Source organism: Tachysurus vachellii, chromosome 23, assembly GCF_030014155.1.
Source record: "Tachysurus vachellii isolate PV-2020 chromosome 23, HZAU_Pvac_v1, whole genome shotgun sequence".
Classification (NCBI taxonomy): Eukaryota; Metazoa; Chordata; class Actinopteri; order Siluriformes; family Bagridae; genus Tachysurus; species Tachysurus vachellii.
Window position 1 is genome coordinate 3,731,425 of NC_083482.1, and position 16,674 is coordinate 3,748,098.

General features: G+C 44.5%; 1 protein-coding gene across 1 annotated transcript in view; it reads left to right on the forward strand.

Annotated features, from left to right (window-relative positions):
• zranb3 (zinc finger, RAN-binding domain containing 3) overlaps positions 1-16,674 on the forward strand; it is a 67,998-nt gene that overhangs the window by 37,869 nt on the left and 13,455 nt on the right. The window contains exons 9-17 of the mRNA XM_060859681.1: positions 3,600-3,719; positions 4,785-4,964; positions 6,381-6,545; positions 6,881-7,274; positions 11,127-11,288; positions 12,728-12,834; positions 14,332-14,433; positions 14,558-14,700; positions 16,072-16,209. Coding sequence (XP_060715664.1) covers positions 3,600-3,719; positions 4,785-4,964; positions 6,381-6,545; positions 6,881-7,274; positions 11,127-11,288; positions 12,728-12,834; positions 14,332-14,433; positions 14,558-14,700; positions 16,072-16,209 — 1,511 coding nt within the window. The remainder of the gene's footprint in view (positions 1-3,599; positions 3,720-4,784; positions 4,965-6,380; positions 6,546-6,880; positions 7,275-11,126; positions 11,289-12,727; positions 12,835-14,331; positions 14,434-14,557; positions 14,701-16,071; positions 16,210-16,674) is intronic.

Below are 16,674 nucleotides of genomic sequence, written 5' to 3' on the forward strand. Positions count from 1 at the left end.
GGTGTGTAAAAAAAAAAAAAGTAGAGGCCGGGATGAAAAGAGAGAGCCAAGCGTTTGGGGAGAGCTTGTTCTACTGCAGGTCTCCTCGCTGAGCTCGTGCTTGGATTTTTTATTTCTGTCCCTGCTAAGGAACCAACTTGGCCCCAGTTTATGAATGCGACTACACACACACACACACACACACACACACACACACGAGAGCTACTACATTTGTACGCAAGTGAAGAATAAGAATTCGACACCAGTGCTCAGTAGTGTGTGTGTGTGTGTGTGTGTGTGTGTGTGTGTGTGTGTGTGTGTGTTTTGCATGAAACTCTTGGCCTGCTGTCTCACCCAGTTGACCCAGCTCTCGTCTATACCCGCTCACACACTTTAAAAACTTCCAAACTTTCACCAGCCAGACTGATTTTCACGTCATCTCCAACCTTTCTCACTTATGAAGGGTGTGTGAAAGAGCGAGAGAATGTGTGTGTGTGTGTTGTGTGCATGTGTGTGTGAGATCGCACCTCATGGTGTGACTGCTCTCATTATCCTTTAAGATTTCATAACCACCAATTAGCACGAAAGCTCCCGAAAAAGAAGTGTTTGTGAATGAGGCAGGGGGGAAACGCACTCAGCTGACCGAAGAAGTGACAGAGAGAGGAAGAGAAAAACCTTCTGTAGAATAGCTGAACATCATCTGTCAAATCATCTGTTTCGTACATAAAGCAGTTTTTTTTTACCATCATACACCCAAATCATCCAGATTTATTAGGTTTATTGTAGATGTTAATTGTCCTTAATTCTCAAGTGTAAATATGAGTGCAGTCAAGCCTGTAAAGTATCTACTGTACAAGACCTTCATGACTGAAACCTTTGCTGTCTGTTATTTGACTAACATGGTGATGGTTGTATTCATGGGATAGAGGTTAATGGGGAAGGTTGTGGTGGTTTGGGGGGGAGGGTGAGTCTTGGAGAAAAATAAAAGTTTACCATGAATGAAATACCAACAGTCTGGCTCATGCATACTATGAATATTAATGTATACAAAAAAACACTCTGTAGGTCACATTCTGCCCCATTTATCCACTACACTGTTCGAGTCAGTTCAACACCTATATTTATTTACATATTATTTAGACTTTTTTTTTAAACATATTGAGCATACACTTCACAATATAGGGTTAGATATGTCACGTTCCAAAATACATGTGAACTTTCCTGCAGTAATTAAACACTCTCTTGTTATTCATGACTTCAGAAGAGGGGTAAGAAGTGTTTCAGGGTCGGGGTGTGGAGGTGGGTGGGGTAAGGATGTGTTGGGGCAGGTTTGGTTGTAAGTGATGTAAGGATGTGTTGGAGGCAGGGTGTAGAGTTAGAGGTAGAGGTAAGTGGGGTAAGGAAGTGTTGGGGCAGGTTGTTAAAGTAACTGATAAGGATGTTTTGGGGCAGGTTGTGAAGGTAATGGGGTAAGGTTGTGTTGGAGGCAGGGTGTAGAGGTAAGTGGGGTAAGGATGTGTTGGGGCAGGTTGTAAAGTTAACTGATAAGGATGTTTGGGGCAGGTTGTGAAGGTAATGGGGTAAGGTTGTGTTGGAGGCAGGGTGTAGAGTTAGAGGTAGAGGTAAGTGGGGTAAGGATGTGTTGGGGCAGGTTGTAGAGGTAAGTGGGGTAAGGATGTGTTTGGGCAGGTTGTAAAGGTAACTGATAAGGATGTTTGGGGGCAGGTTGTGAAGGTAATGGGGTAAGGTTGTGTTGGAGGCAGGGTGTGGTTGTAAGTGATGTAAGGATGTGTTAGAGGCAGGGTGTGGAGTTAGGTAGAGGTGAGTGGTGTAAGGATGTGTTTGGGCAGGTTGTAGAGGTAACTGATAAGGATTTTTGGGGGCAGGTTGTGAAGGTAATGGGGTATGGATGTGTTGTAGGCAGGGTGTAGAGGTAGAGGTAAGTGGGATAAGAAAGTGTTAGGGCAGGTTGTAGAGGTAAGTGGGGTAAGGATGTGTTGGGGTAGGTTGTAAAGGTAACTGATAAGGATGTTTGGGGGCAGGTTGTGAAGGTAATGGGGTATGGATGTGTTGGAGGCAGAGTGTGGAGGTAAGTGTGGTAGGATGAGTTAGGGGCATGGTGTGGAGGTAAAGAAGGTAAGATGTGTTTAGGTTAGTGTTACGTGTGGAGGCAAGTGTGGTAGGATGTTCTAGGGGGCAGGGTGTGGAGGTAAAGTGGGTAGGATGTGTTTGGGTTAGGGTTAGGTGTGGAGGTAAGTGTGGTAGGATGTTCTAGGGGGCAGGGTGTGGAGGTAAAGTGGGTAGGATGTGTTTGGGTTAGTGTTACGTGTGGAGGTAAGTGTGGTAGGATGTTCTAGGGGGCAGGGTGTGGAGGTAAAGAAGGTAAGATGTGTTTAGGTTAGTGTTACGTGTGGAGGTAAGTGTGGTAGGATGTTCTAGGGGGCAGGGTGTGGAGGTAAAGAAGGTAAGATGTGTTTAGGTTAGTGTTACGTGTGGAGGTAAGTGTGGTAGGATGTTCTAGGGGGCAGGGTGTGGAGGTAAAGTGGGTAGGATGTGTTTGGGTTAGTGTTACGTGTGGAGGTAAGTGTGGTAGGATGTTCTAGGGGGCAGGATGTGGAGGTAAAGTGGGTAGGATGTGTTTGGGTTAGTGTTACGTGTGGAGGTAAGTGTGGTAGGATGTTCTAGGGGGCAGGGTGTGGAGGTAAAGAAGGTAAGATGTGTTTAGGTTAGTGTTACGTGTGGAGGTAAGTGTGGTAGGATGTTCTAGGGGGCAGGGTGTGGAGGTAAAGAAGGTAAGATGTGTTTAGGTTAGTGTTACGTGTGGAGGTAAGTGTGGTAGGATGTTCTAGGGGGCAGGGTGTGGAGGTAAAGTGGGTAGGATGTGTTTGGGTTAGTGTTACGTGTGGAGGTAAGTGTGGTAGGATGTTCTAGGGGGCAGGATGTGGAGGTAAAGTGGGTAGGATGTGTTTGGGTTAGTGTTACGTGTGGAGGTAAGTGTGGTAGGATGTTCTAGGGGGCAGGGTGTGGAGGTAAAGAAGGTAAGATGTGTTTAGGTTAGTGTTACGTGTGGAGGTAAGTGTGGTAGGATGTTCTAGGGGGCAGGGTGTGGAGGTAAAGAAGGTAAGATGTGTTTAGGTTAGTGTTACGTGTGGAGGTAAGTGTGGTAGGATGTTCTAGGGGGCAGGGTGTGGAGGTAAGTGTGGTAGGATGTGTTTGGGTTAGGGTTAGGTGTGGAGGTAAGTGTGGTAGGATGAGTTAGGGGGCAGGGTTTGGAGGTAAAGTGGGTAGGATGTGTTGGCTGCAGTGTGTAGAGTGTGGTAGGATTGTGGTCGTGTTGAATGAGGGGGGCAGGTAAGTAACTAAGAGGAGAAAACATTTCAGGACATGTTAATGTCAACAACTCCAGAATTTCTCATCATACTAGAAAGTACCAGAAGTCCTGCAATGCCGTCACCATGTAGTGCTGGAGGATCCTAGACTTGTACGTTTACTGTCAAGTCACAGAGGCACTAAGTAACACAGAGTTTAGTTTTTAATCAGAACCTTAGTCTTCTCACCCCATCATTCAGAGCCCTCGAGCCGGAAGGTGCGAGTGTGATCATTTTTTCTTCATCTTACAGGCCAGTTATATCCGGATCGATGGCAGCGTTCCTTCCGCAGAGAGGATCCAGCTGGTCCACCGCTTCCAGAACGATCCGGAGACACGGGTTGCTATTCTGAGCATACAGGCGGCGGGACAGGTGCACGCAAACACATCTACACAAACACTTTCTTTTCATATGTTTTTTTTTTCCTGTCTCCCACTTCATTTACACTGTTTTATCTGCTACAAAACACCTTCATACTAATTAGTCATGAAATATCTTTATAGAGCAGAGGTGTATTTTTATCTCGACAGTCTGGCTGTAATCAAAGTTCTCTTGCATACAGAGAAGGCTTTTGTGTGTCATTGTGTTGTTGTGACTAAGTGTTTTGATTCCAGAAGAAAGTGCTTCAACACCGCGTCTTCGCACTCCTCCGTGTTCACCGAAGCTCGGCTTAACGAATAAATGACCCAGACACATAGAAACAATCACTGCACTATAAGGGTGAAGGATAATGGCTCTGTCCTGAAAGCTGGAATTTACGTCTGGCCGGCGTTCAATCGTTTAAACGACCGTCTCGAACATCTAGAACAAGCAGAATCTGTTAAAAACAAGTCCTACAATATTTATAGTCTTTATATAAATGTACTATTCGAAGCAACTGCAAATACAGTTTACACACAGACGTGGCTTCAGGCCCTTGTTTAAATATGGAACAGTTTGTGTAAAATGACTGTGTAACTGAATGGAGTGTAAAGTCGCCACCAATTCTCTGTATCATAAAGCTTAGGCTGTGCTGAGTCTGTTGTTCTGTAAATTTATGATAATGACTAATCTTTCCTAGATTGTGTGCCGAGATTCACTGTGAAAACCTGCAGTGTGCAATATTTGAATAATGCACCAGTGCTTTAGCTGTAGGAAGTTTACAGCAGTAAGGTCATGATGAAGTGTGCTGACACACATAGCATGTAGAGATGTGCTAGTGCAGAGGATCAGTACATGGATAAAGGTTTGGATCAACATCACAATGGAACAGACGGTTCTGTGGTGCAAAAAGTCGATGATGCTAAACTCGATCCTCTGTGCACACTAATGGTGATCTCAGGATGTTACCTACTGTAGTAGGTTACACTAGGTTACGCCATCTGTAGTCAAAGTTGTTTTACTTGTTTAAAATTCATTCTCGTAAGACGCTTTAAGAGATAACGTGTGGGTTCTTAGGGTCTGACCTTGACGGCGGCGTCTCACGTGGTGTTTGCCGAGCTCTACTGGAACCCCGGGCACGTGAAGCAGGCGGAGGACCGGGCGCACCGCATCGGCCAAACCTCGTCCGTACACGTTCACTACCTCATCGCCAAGGGAACGTTCGATGTGGTCATGTGGGCCATGCTGAACCGGAAGGTGGGTCACGGGTGACACGAGCCGGGTGTGACGGCATGAATGGAATCATGCGTGTTGCTCAACTCCACAGCTACATCTGTTCAAAATAGATCAGGAAAAGCCAGGCGTATTACACTGATGTTTAGATACAGGGCCCTGATAGCTTTGTTTCTTAATCCATTTAGGGATTATGGGTCTAGTGCAGTTTCATCTAGATACAAGTCTGGTCTTGTCTCTTCCTAAAGCTTTGCCATAAAGACCGCTTTGTCATAAGCCGAATTCTGAAAGTCATTTCTATAATAAACGACATGTATTTCGATACAAAGATTTGCTAACTGTTGTATTGCATTCTAGAATAGAAAACAGAAAAAAAAAAAACAAACGATTGTCTACAACATTCATTGCTTTTATATTTACAGAGTTATTTCAGGTATACAAAAATAAATAAGCACAGAATGTAAATGCAGGTTAATATAAGTAAAGTGTAGACAACTGGTCAAATCAAAATGGTTAACATGAACCCTGTTCCACGATTGCGGTTCCACCTGACGTCACCGTTATGCCCCTACGTTATGCAAGAGCCCACTTAAATCTGCTAAGGTATCAGGCAGCGAAGGTTTAAAAGTGATTATGTGTTCCTGTAAGACCGTTCCGTAGCATCAGCGAGCACAGAATTTACATTTGCACCTACTTATCAGGCTGATGCTTTTATCCAAAGCGAATTAGACGTGATGCAGAATCCAATTCGAGCGTATCATATTGTGGAGTCGTCGACCGTTGAAGTGCATCCAAACTCAATACGTAACTCCTCTTGGAAGCTTTAATTCGGTTACAGAATATAAGATTGGACAAATTTGTCAGTATAGTGCTAAGTTTAGTATTAAAGATAAAGATATGCTTTGTAGTTTTGTTAAAAAACAAATGGATTAATTGGAGCGTTACATATGAACAAATAGGACTCAAGACTGTGGCTATGGATTTATTCCGTCCTATTTTGTTTGGTGCATTCTGAGATGCTTTTCTGCTCACCACTGGTGTAACGAGTGGTTATTACATTTTCTTGTCACTTTTGTTGGACGTATGTTTCCTGTTCAGACTCAAACTCACTGATATTTTTTCAAATGTGACCTTTTTCCTTTTTTGTAATAGCGCAGAACACCATGGGTACATTTCTGTAAGCCTGGCCAATTGGGGGAAGGGGTCAATTTGCATATCATGCATATTTATAGGATAGGTATAGATAGAGGCTTGAGGAGGTTAATGATACAGAAATGTTCCTATAAAAATCTAACGACACGTTCAGGGGTACGTTCAAGAGCCCCAGCAGAAGCAGTCGTGGCGTTTGAACTTTTCGGTCATTAACCTAAGGACCAAGTTAATCTCTGATCCGCCAATGATCAAACTGGTAAAAGACTCATTTAGTGTGTTTTTGTTTAGGAAACAGTGACTGGTAGCACTCTGAACGGGAGGAAGGATTACCTGAGAGCGGACGAGGCGGATAAGGAGAAATGGGATTTTCTGAACTTCGCTCAGGCTTGGACACCGAGCGACAGCATCACCGGCGATGCAGAGGATGAGAAAGATGGGGTCTTCTTCTCACATGTAAGTCTCAGTGGGAATTTATTCTTGTGTAAAACACCAAGAACAGATGAAATACCGTCTCAAGCATCAACAGTGCACTGCAACACCATGACAGTGGTGGATCAGGCCACTAATACCTACAACTTTTACAATTTAACAAAGCAAATTCTGATGTGAAGGATAAAAAAACAATCCAAACAATTTGTTCCTTTTAAAGCGAGACGTTGTATAAGCAGTGTCTACTACAGCCATGCAGCCTTCACTGTCCCTCTCGAGTTTGTTCCAAATGAATTCGCTTGTACATTTAAACACCTCAATTCTAATAGTTCCCACTTTTTAATCCTTCTTCCCTTCAGTTTGAGAAAGACAAACAGCACGACATCCGCAACTTTTTCTCTCCCGTCTCGGACAAAAAGAGGAAGAGAACAGACGACTCGTCCATCACCGGCTCTCCTCAAACACCTTCACAAGACCAGCAGGGAACCAATCAAAGCCCCTGTAGCCGCAGCCCTGATTTAGCCAATCAGGATGTGGATTTCTGTCCCCAGGTGAAACGTGTGAAACAGGCTACTCCATTGTCTCGCCACGGGGGGAAGAGAAGTCCCATGACGCCTCTCGGTGCACCACGCCGGCTCTCGGCAGGACCGCAAACCCCCCACAGCCAGAAGTGGAGCTGCCCACTCTGTACATTCTCCAACAGCGGCCTGCTGCTGCGCTGCGAAATGTGTGAGACGCCGCGAGCTCAGAGAGGTACACACACACACACACACACACACACACACACACACACGACAATTCATATAATATTAAGCTCATTAGCTTACAATGTGACATGTCTTTCTTTCACCCGTCTACATTCTCCCAAATCTCTCTTTCATAATGTTTCTTTATACAAACTGTTTCCACAGAGTTGCAAAGATTTTTGTTTTGTTTTAACCCAGTCTTCCCTCATTTTGCCATTTCCCACCCACTCGCTCGCACTCTCCTATCACAGGAAATGCTGCTCATGCTACTTCACACTCACAGGAAAGTGCAATCTGCCCTCTTTCACAAACATGAGCCCACAAACTGGCTAGGAACCACTCGAATCTGCCAAGGACTGTGCCAATACCATACTGACGAGCCACTTGCAAGTGGATACCATGTGAAGATGATATTAAATAAATGTAATTATTATAGAATCAATTACACATCAATTACACGTTTGTCCAAAAAAACACGTGACGCGTGTCTAGAATGTTTTAGCACCGAACTGCTGCTCCAGCAGTTACCTTAGTAACCATGTTCCCACAATTCATAGCACTCTCGATACACGGTCAAAAATAAAACCCCAAACTTTTTCACCAATTCATCTAAATATATAATGTACAAATAGTTTTCATCGCCTCTAGCAGGTCTATTCGTGTCAGTAACAGCTCCGTCTATAACACAAGGCTTTACTGCTCCAGTAAAAAAAAATCCACTGAGAGGTTGAAACTCAAGGCTTTGTGCTCGTCCTGGCTCTTTAAATAGAAAAACACACACACACACTTACACACACAAATACACTCACTCACACACACACACACACACACACACTTACACACACAAATACACTCACTCACGCACACACACACACACACACACACACACACACACACACACACACACACACTCACTCTTACACACACAAATACACTTACACACACACACATTCACACACTTACACTCACACATAGAGACACACACATACACTCACACACTTACACACACACACACACACTCTTACACACACAAATACACTTACACACACACACATTCACACACTTACACTCACACATAGAGACACACACATACACTCACACACTTACACACACACACACTTACACACAAACACACATTTACACACTTACACTCACACATACACTCACACATACATACACTCACACACACACATACAGACACACACACATACACTAACACACACACACACATACACATACAGACACACACACACACACAATATAGACCACCAGCCTCACCAATGTAAGCAGGACAAAGCAGCACCTCCATGTGCCTGTGAAACATATCGCCCTCTGTCTTGTATTCAGGTGTTCTAGTTTACGCAGGACGTGTGTATCTATTTCGGGGTTCGGGAGGTGACACTAAAGGGAGCTGCAGTGTTTGTTTGGGGTTTTTTTTTAACTGCAGCATAATTACGTTAAGAATTAATGAGGATAGAGTTAAAGGCTTATTTTACTTACATCGGCTACATGCAGATAAAAAAAACAACTACTACAGAATGGATGAGGTATTTGTTCATTAAGTATAAATACAGCTCTGAAGAAAAAAAAAGGACTAAGGACTTGAGAGAGAGTGGCTTGAAGTTCTGACTGAAAATCAGCTGCAGTCATTTAAAATAGATTCACACACGTTCCGTGTTCTTATCCTCTGTTACACGCATGCTAACACTTCCTGCTTTCCTTTCTTAGGTCCACACGAACACACACACTTAATGTGAGGAAACAAACGAAACGCTAAGCTCCAAGTGGAAGCCTCGATATAATATAATGCTTTTTCCAGTCGAAAGGAATGGAAATGGATTCAAGAACAATTACCGTGTAAGCGCTGAGAAAACAAAGCCTGATAGCTATCTGGGTGATGTAAGACTGTTGTGGAGGTTGTATCAATACCCGGTTAGCTAGAGAACTCATTCCAACACAATTTGTCCTGTTTTTTTCTGTTTTGTTAGAAATAAAGAGACAGACCAGGTATTTTCTCCACGAAATCAACCAGATGAGACGGTTTTGTTCTCCATGCTGTATAACTGCAGTGTTTGAGTCTCGCTCTAGCGATGATTCTGCTTGCTACATGAAGTAACTCGTCAGTACACAAGAGTGAATGCTTTATGTATCTAATGCATTACTGTCAGATTACTAAGAGATGCCTCGGTAAGTTCTGTGTCATCGTGTCTATTCCGATTCGTCCGCCAGAATAACGCTACGTATCTGCGGCGGACTCTCAGGCTTGTCGCGGCGGAGCACAGAATGTTCAGGTGACATTTACGGCAGATGCGTGTGAGGCTGACCTTTGACTGAGTGAAAAGGTGCGAGGAGAGGTGAAAGAGGCACAGAGGGAGGCAGAGGCAAATAGCAACAGGAGAACAGGTCACAGTGTGAAGAGAGTATTGATCATGAATATTGAGCCACTACCTGTCTATCTGTCCAGATAATCGAGACAGGTGGGGTCATGTAGATGTAGCTGTTATACATACATACATAGAGAGAGAGACACAGAGAGACACAGATAGAGAGACAGAGAGACACAGATAGACAGAGAGTCACAGATAGACAGAGAGACACAGAGAGAAGGACACAGAGACACAGATAGAGAGACACAGAGACACAGATAGAGAGACACAGATAGAGAGACAGAGAAAGAGAGAGAGAGACACACACATAGGTAGAGAGAGAGAGAGACACAGAGAGAGAGACAGAGACACAGAGAGAGAGAAGGGAGAAGAGAGAAGACACCAATTTTCTTCCCCCCATGTCTCTGAAATGTCCTTTTACTGCTATCTGATGTCAACGTATTCAGCCCAATGAAACACAGTTTGTATGTGTTGCTCCCTCACAATTAGCTGCAACAGATTTTATTTTTTCTAGGAGCACATTTTATTTTAACAGTTATTTACCTCTATAGGAAACATGGAGAGAGGCAGAGAGAATGAATAATAATGAGAGAGAGAGAGAGAGAGAGAGAGAGAGAGGGAGGCATAGTTAAAGAGAAATAGTTGTAAAGGAGACACAGAGGACGAGAGAGTGGGAGGTAGAGCGAGGCAAAAAGAGCGAGGGGTAAAGATGTAGAGAGTCAGGAGCAGAGTCAAGAAGTGTGTGGGGGGGGCAGAGAGAATGAGGGGCAGACAGAGAAAGAGAGATTCAGGGGCAATGTAAGGATGAGAGATAGGAAGAGATGGAGAGAGAGGTAAGGAGAGGCAGACAGTGTGAGACGGGCATAAAGAGTGATAGGGAGAAGAGAAAGGCACAAAAGAAACCCTGTGAAAGACAGAGAAAGGATGAGAGACAGGAAGAAAATGAGACGGTCAGAAAGGAGAGAAACACAGACACGGTGACAGACAGTGAGAGGAATGAAGCCGGGATGAAATGATTCCCGGTCCCTGGTTCTGTTGTGGAGCCGCATGCGGAGGACGAGTGAAAGTTTTCTGAGAAAGAAACGAAAGAGTAACGCTGCTCTCAACGAGCTCGTCTTTTTCTCAGCATGTCCCACTCTGCCGTATGGACGAGACACACACTGTGCGTTAGGCAGACTTGAAGCCCATCCGTCTCTCTCTTTCTCTCTCTCACACACACACACACACACACACACACAGAGCATCTGTTCAATGCCAAGGCTCAATGTACTAACAACTCCAACATTAATTATGGCCCAGTTTTTATTCATGGCTGCTGCCAGATCCGTGTCTATGGTCTGTGGTATATCAGAATGAATCTCATCCAAAACACGTCCAAAGCTGCTTATAAATCTGTTCCTTTTTCTTCTTCTTCTTCTTCTTCTTCTTCACCTCATCTTTTTTCCTTTCTATACCTTGTTTTCCTCTTGCAGCTCACAGCCCTCCTGCGTCTCCCTCCCCTTCTGCCTCCCGCTCCGTCTCCAGTCCCTGCATCACGCTTTCAGACACAGAAGAAGACAACAGCACCCCCAAAAGACCGCAAACTCCCGTCCGCACGTCAGAACCAGTCGGTCCTCAACACACTCCTTCTGACGGTAAGTTTAGTAAGTTCATATCAGGTGAAGCGGATCAGAAATCAGAACATATGTATATCGCTCTTGAGTTTTCTTTGAAGCAGTTAGTCGTAAGAATGCTGACAAAAAAATGTTCCCTGAGCAGTGTTTTATTTTAAAACCTGCCATTTAGTAACGTCCAACATCGGATTACAGAACATCTGGGCTCTCGTGTCAGAAATCACTAAAGTCCCACGTGAACCGAAGTGGATAGTTTTAACGTAAACACCCTTTGTAGCTTGCTGCATCCTTGAGTTTGAGGAGTAAAAGGCTTTTTAAAACACACACACACACACACACACACACACACACTGCAGCAGCAGCCAGCTGTATGTTGGGGCCTAAAAATAACCAGCTGTTTTCCTTCTGAAACCCACCATTTGCACACTTTGACAGCTCTATGTGCTGTTGTTCCCTCCCGAGGCGTGCCTGTCCTCTGCAGTGAGCTGCAGCTAATGGCTGGGCAATGGCGCGGTGAGATCGGCCACACTGAGACGTCCCTGCTGTTCTTAACTCCTTTTTTTTTTTTTTTTTTTTTTTTTATTTCTCCTCTTGCCAGGAACGGCAACATATTTTCCAGGAGATATGGCCAGTGCAGCATCTGAACTTACAGCAGTAATGTATAACTAATTACAAGGAATTAAGCGCTAATTACATCGAACTGGCATCATTAATGGATCCGGCCATGTTCATGAGTACAGTTTAAACAGCTCGTTGTATTGGCTGAGCTCAATAGCTCTGATTGACTTTCCCACTTTTTTTTCCCATAGACAACACTTTGGTCTTCATGGTGGTTTATCCACAGGTGAATCCATGGCTTCAAACCAAAAATAAACATTAAGAGCTATCAGTCTATCCATCAGACCACACCAGGGAAACAAAAACAACTTGTCCGGCTTAATGGCTTAAATGAAATGGGTGAAGACCAAACAAAAGGTGCCATGTTCTAAGATGTTCTCAAACCTTCAGCTTGCCAGTATTTTCAGTATACTGGAATACGATTGGTCAGACGCATTCATTTAATTCGTTAGCGTAATTCTGTGCTATAAAGTTTATTCCTCATGCATGTTTGGACTCTTGCTTCTCAATGCAAACCTCGTGCACTTATATACGTATAAAAAGGACTGAAGTCCTTCGCTGACAGGAATATATACTGCAGACATGTGATGTACAAGAGTGCAGTGTTGCTAAAAAGCTCCAAACTGTTAATGAAGGAGAGGACGAGTTACGAGCGACGAGGTGGAAGAGTTACATTGTGCTCATTTACCGATGTAGCTGCTAGTCCACTCGTTATTTTGCTCTCTTTTTTTTTTCCCTTCTCCTCCCTGCTGACCTTTTCTTGATTGAGGCACAAGCAGTAATGATCATCCCTCCTTCTATTCGTCTCTCCATCCCCTTCCTCTCCTCCTTCTCCTTGCTAGCTAATGACAGCCGTGAGCCAGAGCCGGGAGATGACTCTCTGCCTGTGTATGACAGCCTGAAGTTCTGTGCCAGCAAAAATACTGATAGGATCTACATTTACAACAAGGTAACACACACACACATACACACACACACACACACACACATACACACATGGGCATTTTTGCCACAATCCTTCTTTCCAGTGAGAATCCAGTCCAGACCAGATTAATGAGTCCGGCTCTGTTCATCACCCCCCCTCTACCCCCTGAACCCCATCCTCCCCCCTCTCCAGACCAATCATGCAAAATGAAACGTCTACTCAAGTTGAAATCGCGTGCCTTCGTTTAGGTTCCTTTAAACGGGACAAAATATGAGCACAAAGTCCCTCGGTTGACTCAGATTGAGAAATATTAGCAGAGTTAGATATTTAATAAGACCTTCTCCTCTGGCTATTTGGGCTCAGCAATGATGGATGATGCAGCCAGAGGCAGAGCTCAGCAAGGCGGGGAACCTGTGGGGGGAGTGGGGGTGGGGTGGGGCGGGTGTCATGCAGTGAGGGGGGTAAGAAAGAATGACAGCGGAGGAGAAGAAGCGACACGCGAAGGGAGGGAAAGAACCGAATTATGCGGCGCATATAATATCTAATAATAACAGAGCTACTCCACAGACGACGTACTGCTCCTTAAGCGAACATGTTTATATACAAGCACTCACGAGGTTATCAGATCAGCTTACGCTAATTCACCTAATCAGACTCGCACCAGCATTTTGGAACGAATTCATTTCCCCCAGAAAGGAAAATGATTTCACATGAATTAGGGACACAAATGAGAGAGAGATCGAGAGAACCTATTTAGCCGTTTATTCTGAATGCAGACAGATTCATTAAGTAACAAGAAGAAGCCAAACCTCACAATGAAGAGATTTTATTTGTATTTTTATTTATTTATTTATTTATTTATTTATTTATTTATTTATTTATTTATTTTTGCCAGTTTTTGTTCCTTGTAAAAGGTCTGTGCAGTGAAACAACCCTTAAACTCTAAATACACCTGTCTACACATGTCTGGTTGCTAACTTTAGGTTTGCACTGGAATTGTCCCGGTATTGTATACGTACAAGTTCAGCTCCAAGTCTGTATCACACAAGCTCAGCCAATCATGCGACTGCAGCACGGTGCACAGAATCATGGTGCTTCTGTTTGAGTGTTCCTAAAACTCCTGGGATTCCCACACAGGAGAACGAGTGCGGATCAGATTGATTTGAGCTGACAGTAACTCATAACATCATTGTTGAGCAGGAAAGCATCTCAGAACTCGTCATGTCAGACCTCGAGGTCGTATGAACTGCAACAGCAGAAGAACACACTGGGCTTCTCTCCCGTCAGCCAACAACAGGAGCCTGAGGACACTGTCATACATGTTAGTCCTGGTTGCCATGGTTTCCTGGTGCATTACCTGTCATCACATAACCTTTCTTTCCATGCTGGTAGATGGATGTTTATTTAATTAGCCACACTTGGTCAGCTCGTATTTACAGTTAACTTCATACTGTTTGTTACAGGCTGTTAATTTACATGGTGGTATGAAATGAAAAAATGTGTGTGTGTGTGTTTTCTCAGGATGGTCTCCCACTCAACTGCAACTTTGTTCCTTTGGATATCAGACTACAGAACTGGGAGGACTTGCCTCCGGAGTTCAGTCGCAGTGAGAACCGGAGACACGTGAGTGTGTGTGTGTGTGTGTGTGTGTGTGATAGAAGTGTACAGAAAACTTACACGTGTATATCATAGATGTCTGCTATACATGAACAATAATGTTCAGAACTGTGTGTGTTTGTGTGTTTAGTTGGTGCGGTTTGTGCGTGAGTGGAGCTTTCTGACGGCGATGAAGCAAAGGATAGTGAGGAAGAGTGGCAAAGTCTTTCAAAGCCCGATTCTGCTTGTGGATGAGCTCACACACGCACAGCGTCGACACAGTAGCACCAAGAGGCAAGAGCGCGCACACACACACACACACACACACACACACACACACGCATACTCTTTTACTTGTCCATCTGTTCACTTATGAGTGTAGCTCCATTTCTTTGGCTGTCTCCTCGTCAGTCTTCGTGCCTCCTAGTTTTGTTCTGCTCTTTCTCGCTCTCTCCCATTCTTCCTGTCAGTGTCCATTTGAGTTCAATCTTTAGCTCCATCTGTTTGCTCTGTGTACGAATGATTATTTCTCCCATCACACTTTTTTCTCTCTGCCTGTCTCTTTTACTGCACTGTCTGCCACTCTTGGTTAGAATTCCTGATATGTACGTTGTCTCTGTGATTATCTTGTGCTGAATTCTCTCTTTCTTTTACACACACACACACACACACACACACACACACACACACGAAGACAGCTCTTATGAGGCCATATCCATCATAAAAAAGGCCTGCTGCTGTTTTAGGAGTTTAAAACGTAAAAGTTGCTGAAGAACACAAATCTGTTGCTGGATCAGCGCTGTGTTAATACAGGCACATGCTCAGTGAAAGGATGCCATTAAAAAGCTTTCTAAACCAGACAAATGCACACCTTAGTGGAGGCGTGGCCTCTGTGCCTGTCAGTCTTAGTGAAGGTGTGGCCTCTGTGCCTGTCAGTCTTAGTGAAGGAGGTGTGGCCTCTGTGCCTGTCAGTCTTAGTGAAGGTGTGGCCTCTGTGCCTGTCAGTCTTAGTGAAGGTGTGGCCTCTGTGCCTGTCAGTCTTAGTGAAGGAGGTGTGGCCTCTGTACCTGTCAGTCTTAATGAAGGAGGTGTGGCCTTTTGTGTGTCAGTCTTAGTGAAGGAGGCATGTCCTCTGTGCCTGTCAGGCATAGTGAAGGAGGTGTGGCCTCTGTACCTGTCAGTCTTAGTGAAGGAGGTGTGGCCTCTGTGCCTGTCAGTCTTAGTGAGGAGGTGTGGCCTCTGTGCCTGTCAGTTTTAGTGAAGGAGGTGTGGCCTCTGTGCTTGTCGGTCTTAGTGAAGGAGGCGTGGCCTCTGCGCCTGTCGGTCTTGGTGAAGGGGGCGGGGCCTCTGCGTCTGTCAGTCTTGGGGAAGGGGCGTGGCCTCTGTGTCTGTCAGTCTTGGGGAAGGGGCGTGGCCTCTGTGTCTGTCAGTCTTGGGGAAGGGGCGTGGCCTCTGTGTCTGTCAGTCTTGGGGAAGGGGCGTGGCCTCTGGTTCTGTTGGCCTTAGTGAAGGAGCAAAAGATAGATAGGTGCATTGATGCATAAATTGAGATCTTTAAAAACTCCTAGAGTTAAATGTAAAGCCACTTTTGCTCATGCGTACAGGCCGTCTAGACATTAAGACTAATCTCCTAGATGTTCCATCTGTCTTGTTTCTCTGTCTCAGGTATCTTTCTAAGCAGGATGTGACTCAGGCGTCCCTGAGTGCAGCTCAGAGACAGGGAGGAACTGTACGCTCCATCAGCAAGGACAACTCTTCCTCCTTAAAGAGATCTATGATGAAACCACCTAGTCAAGCTGATAAGTATGTCTCTCTCTCACACACACACACACGCACACACTGTCTACAAAGCACAGCATGATTATAATGACTCAATATGCAAACTGCACTGACAGTTAGCAATGTTTTTTCTCGCTAATGTTAGCAAAAAAACGACAACAACAGTTAATTAGTGACTGTTGCATATCTGTTGTTCTGCTATCTGACCAGCTTTGAGAAGAGGATCATATTTCAGCACAGCAGTGACACTGGCACATTATGTAATTAATGAGGATTTGAAGCTAGTGGGTGCAAGTGTTGAGGATGCAGAAGATAGGGTTAGGTGGAGAGAGATGATTCGCTGTGGCGACCCCTGAAGGGAAAAGCCGAAAGAAGAAGAAGAGTGACACTGGCACATTGTTGTGTGCGCCTTCTCAACACCTAATGGTTACGTTATTAGACACACCTACTCTGTCGGGCTATCATGTATTAGCGGTTGTTGGATTAACG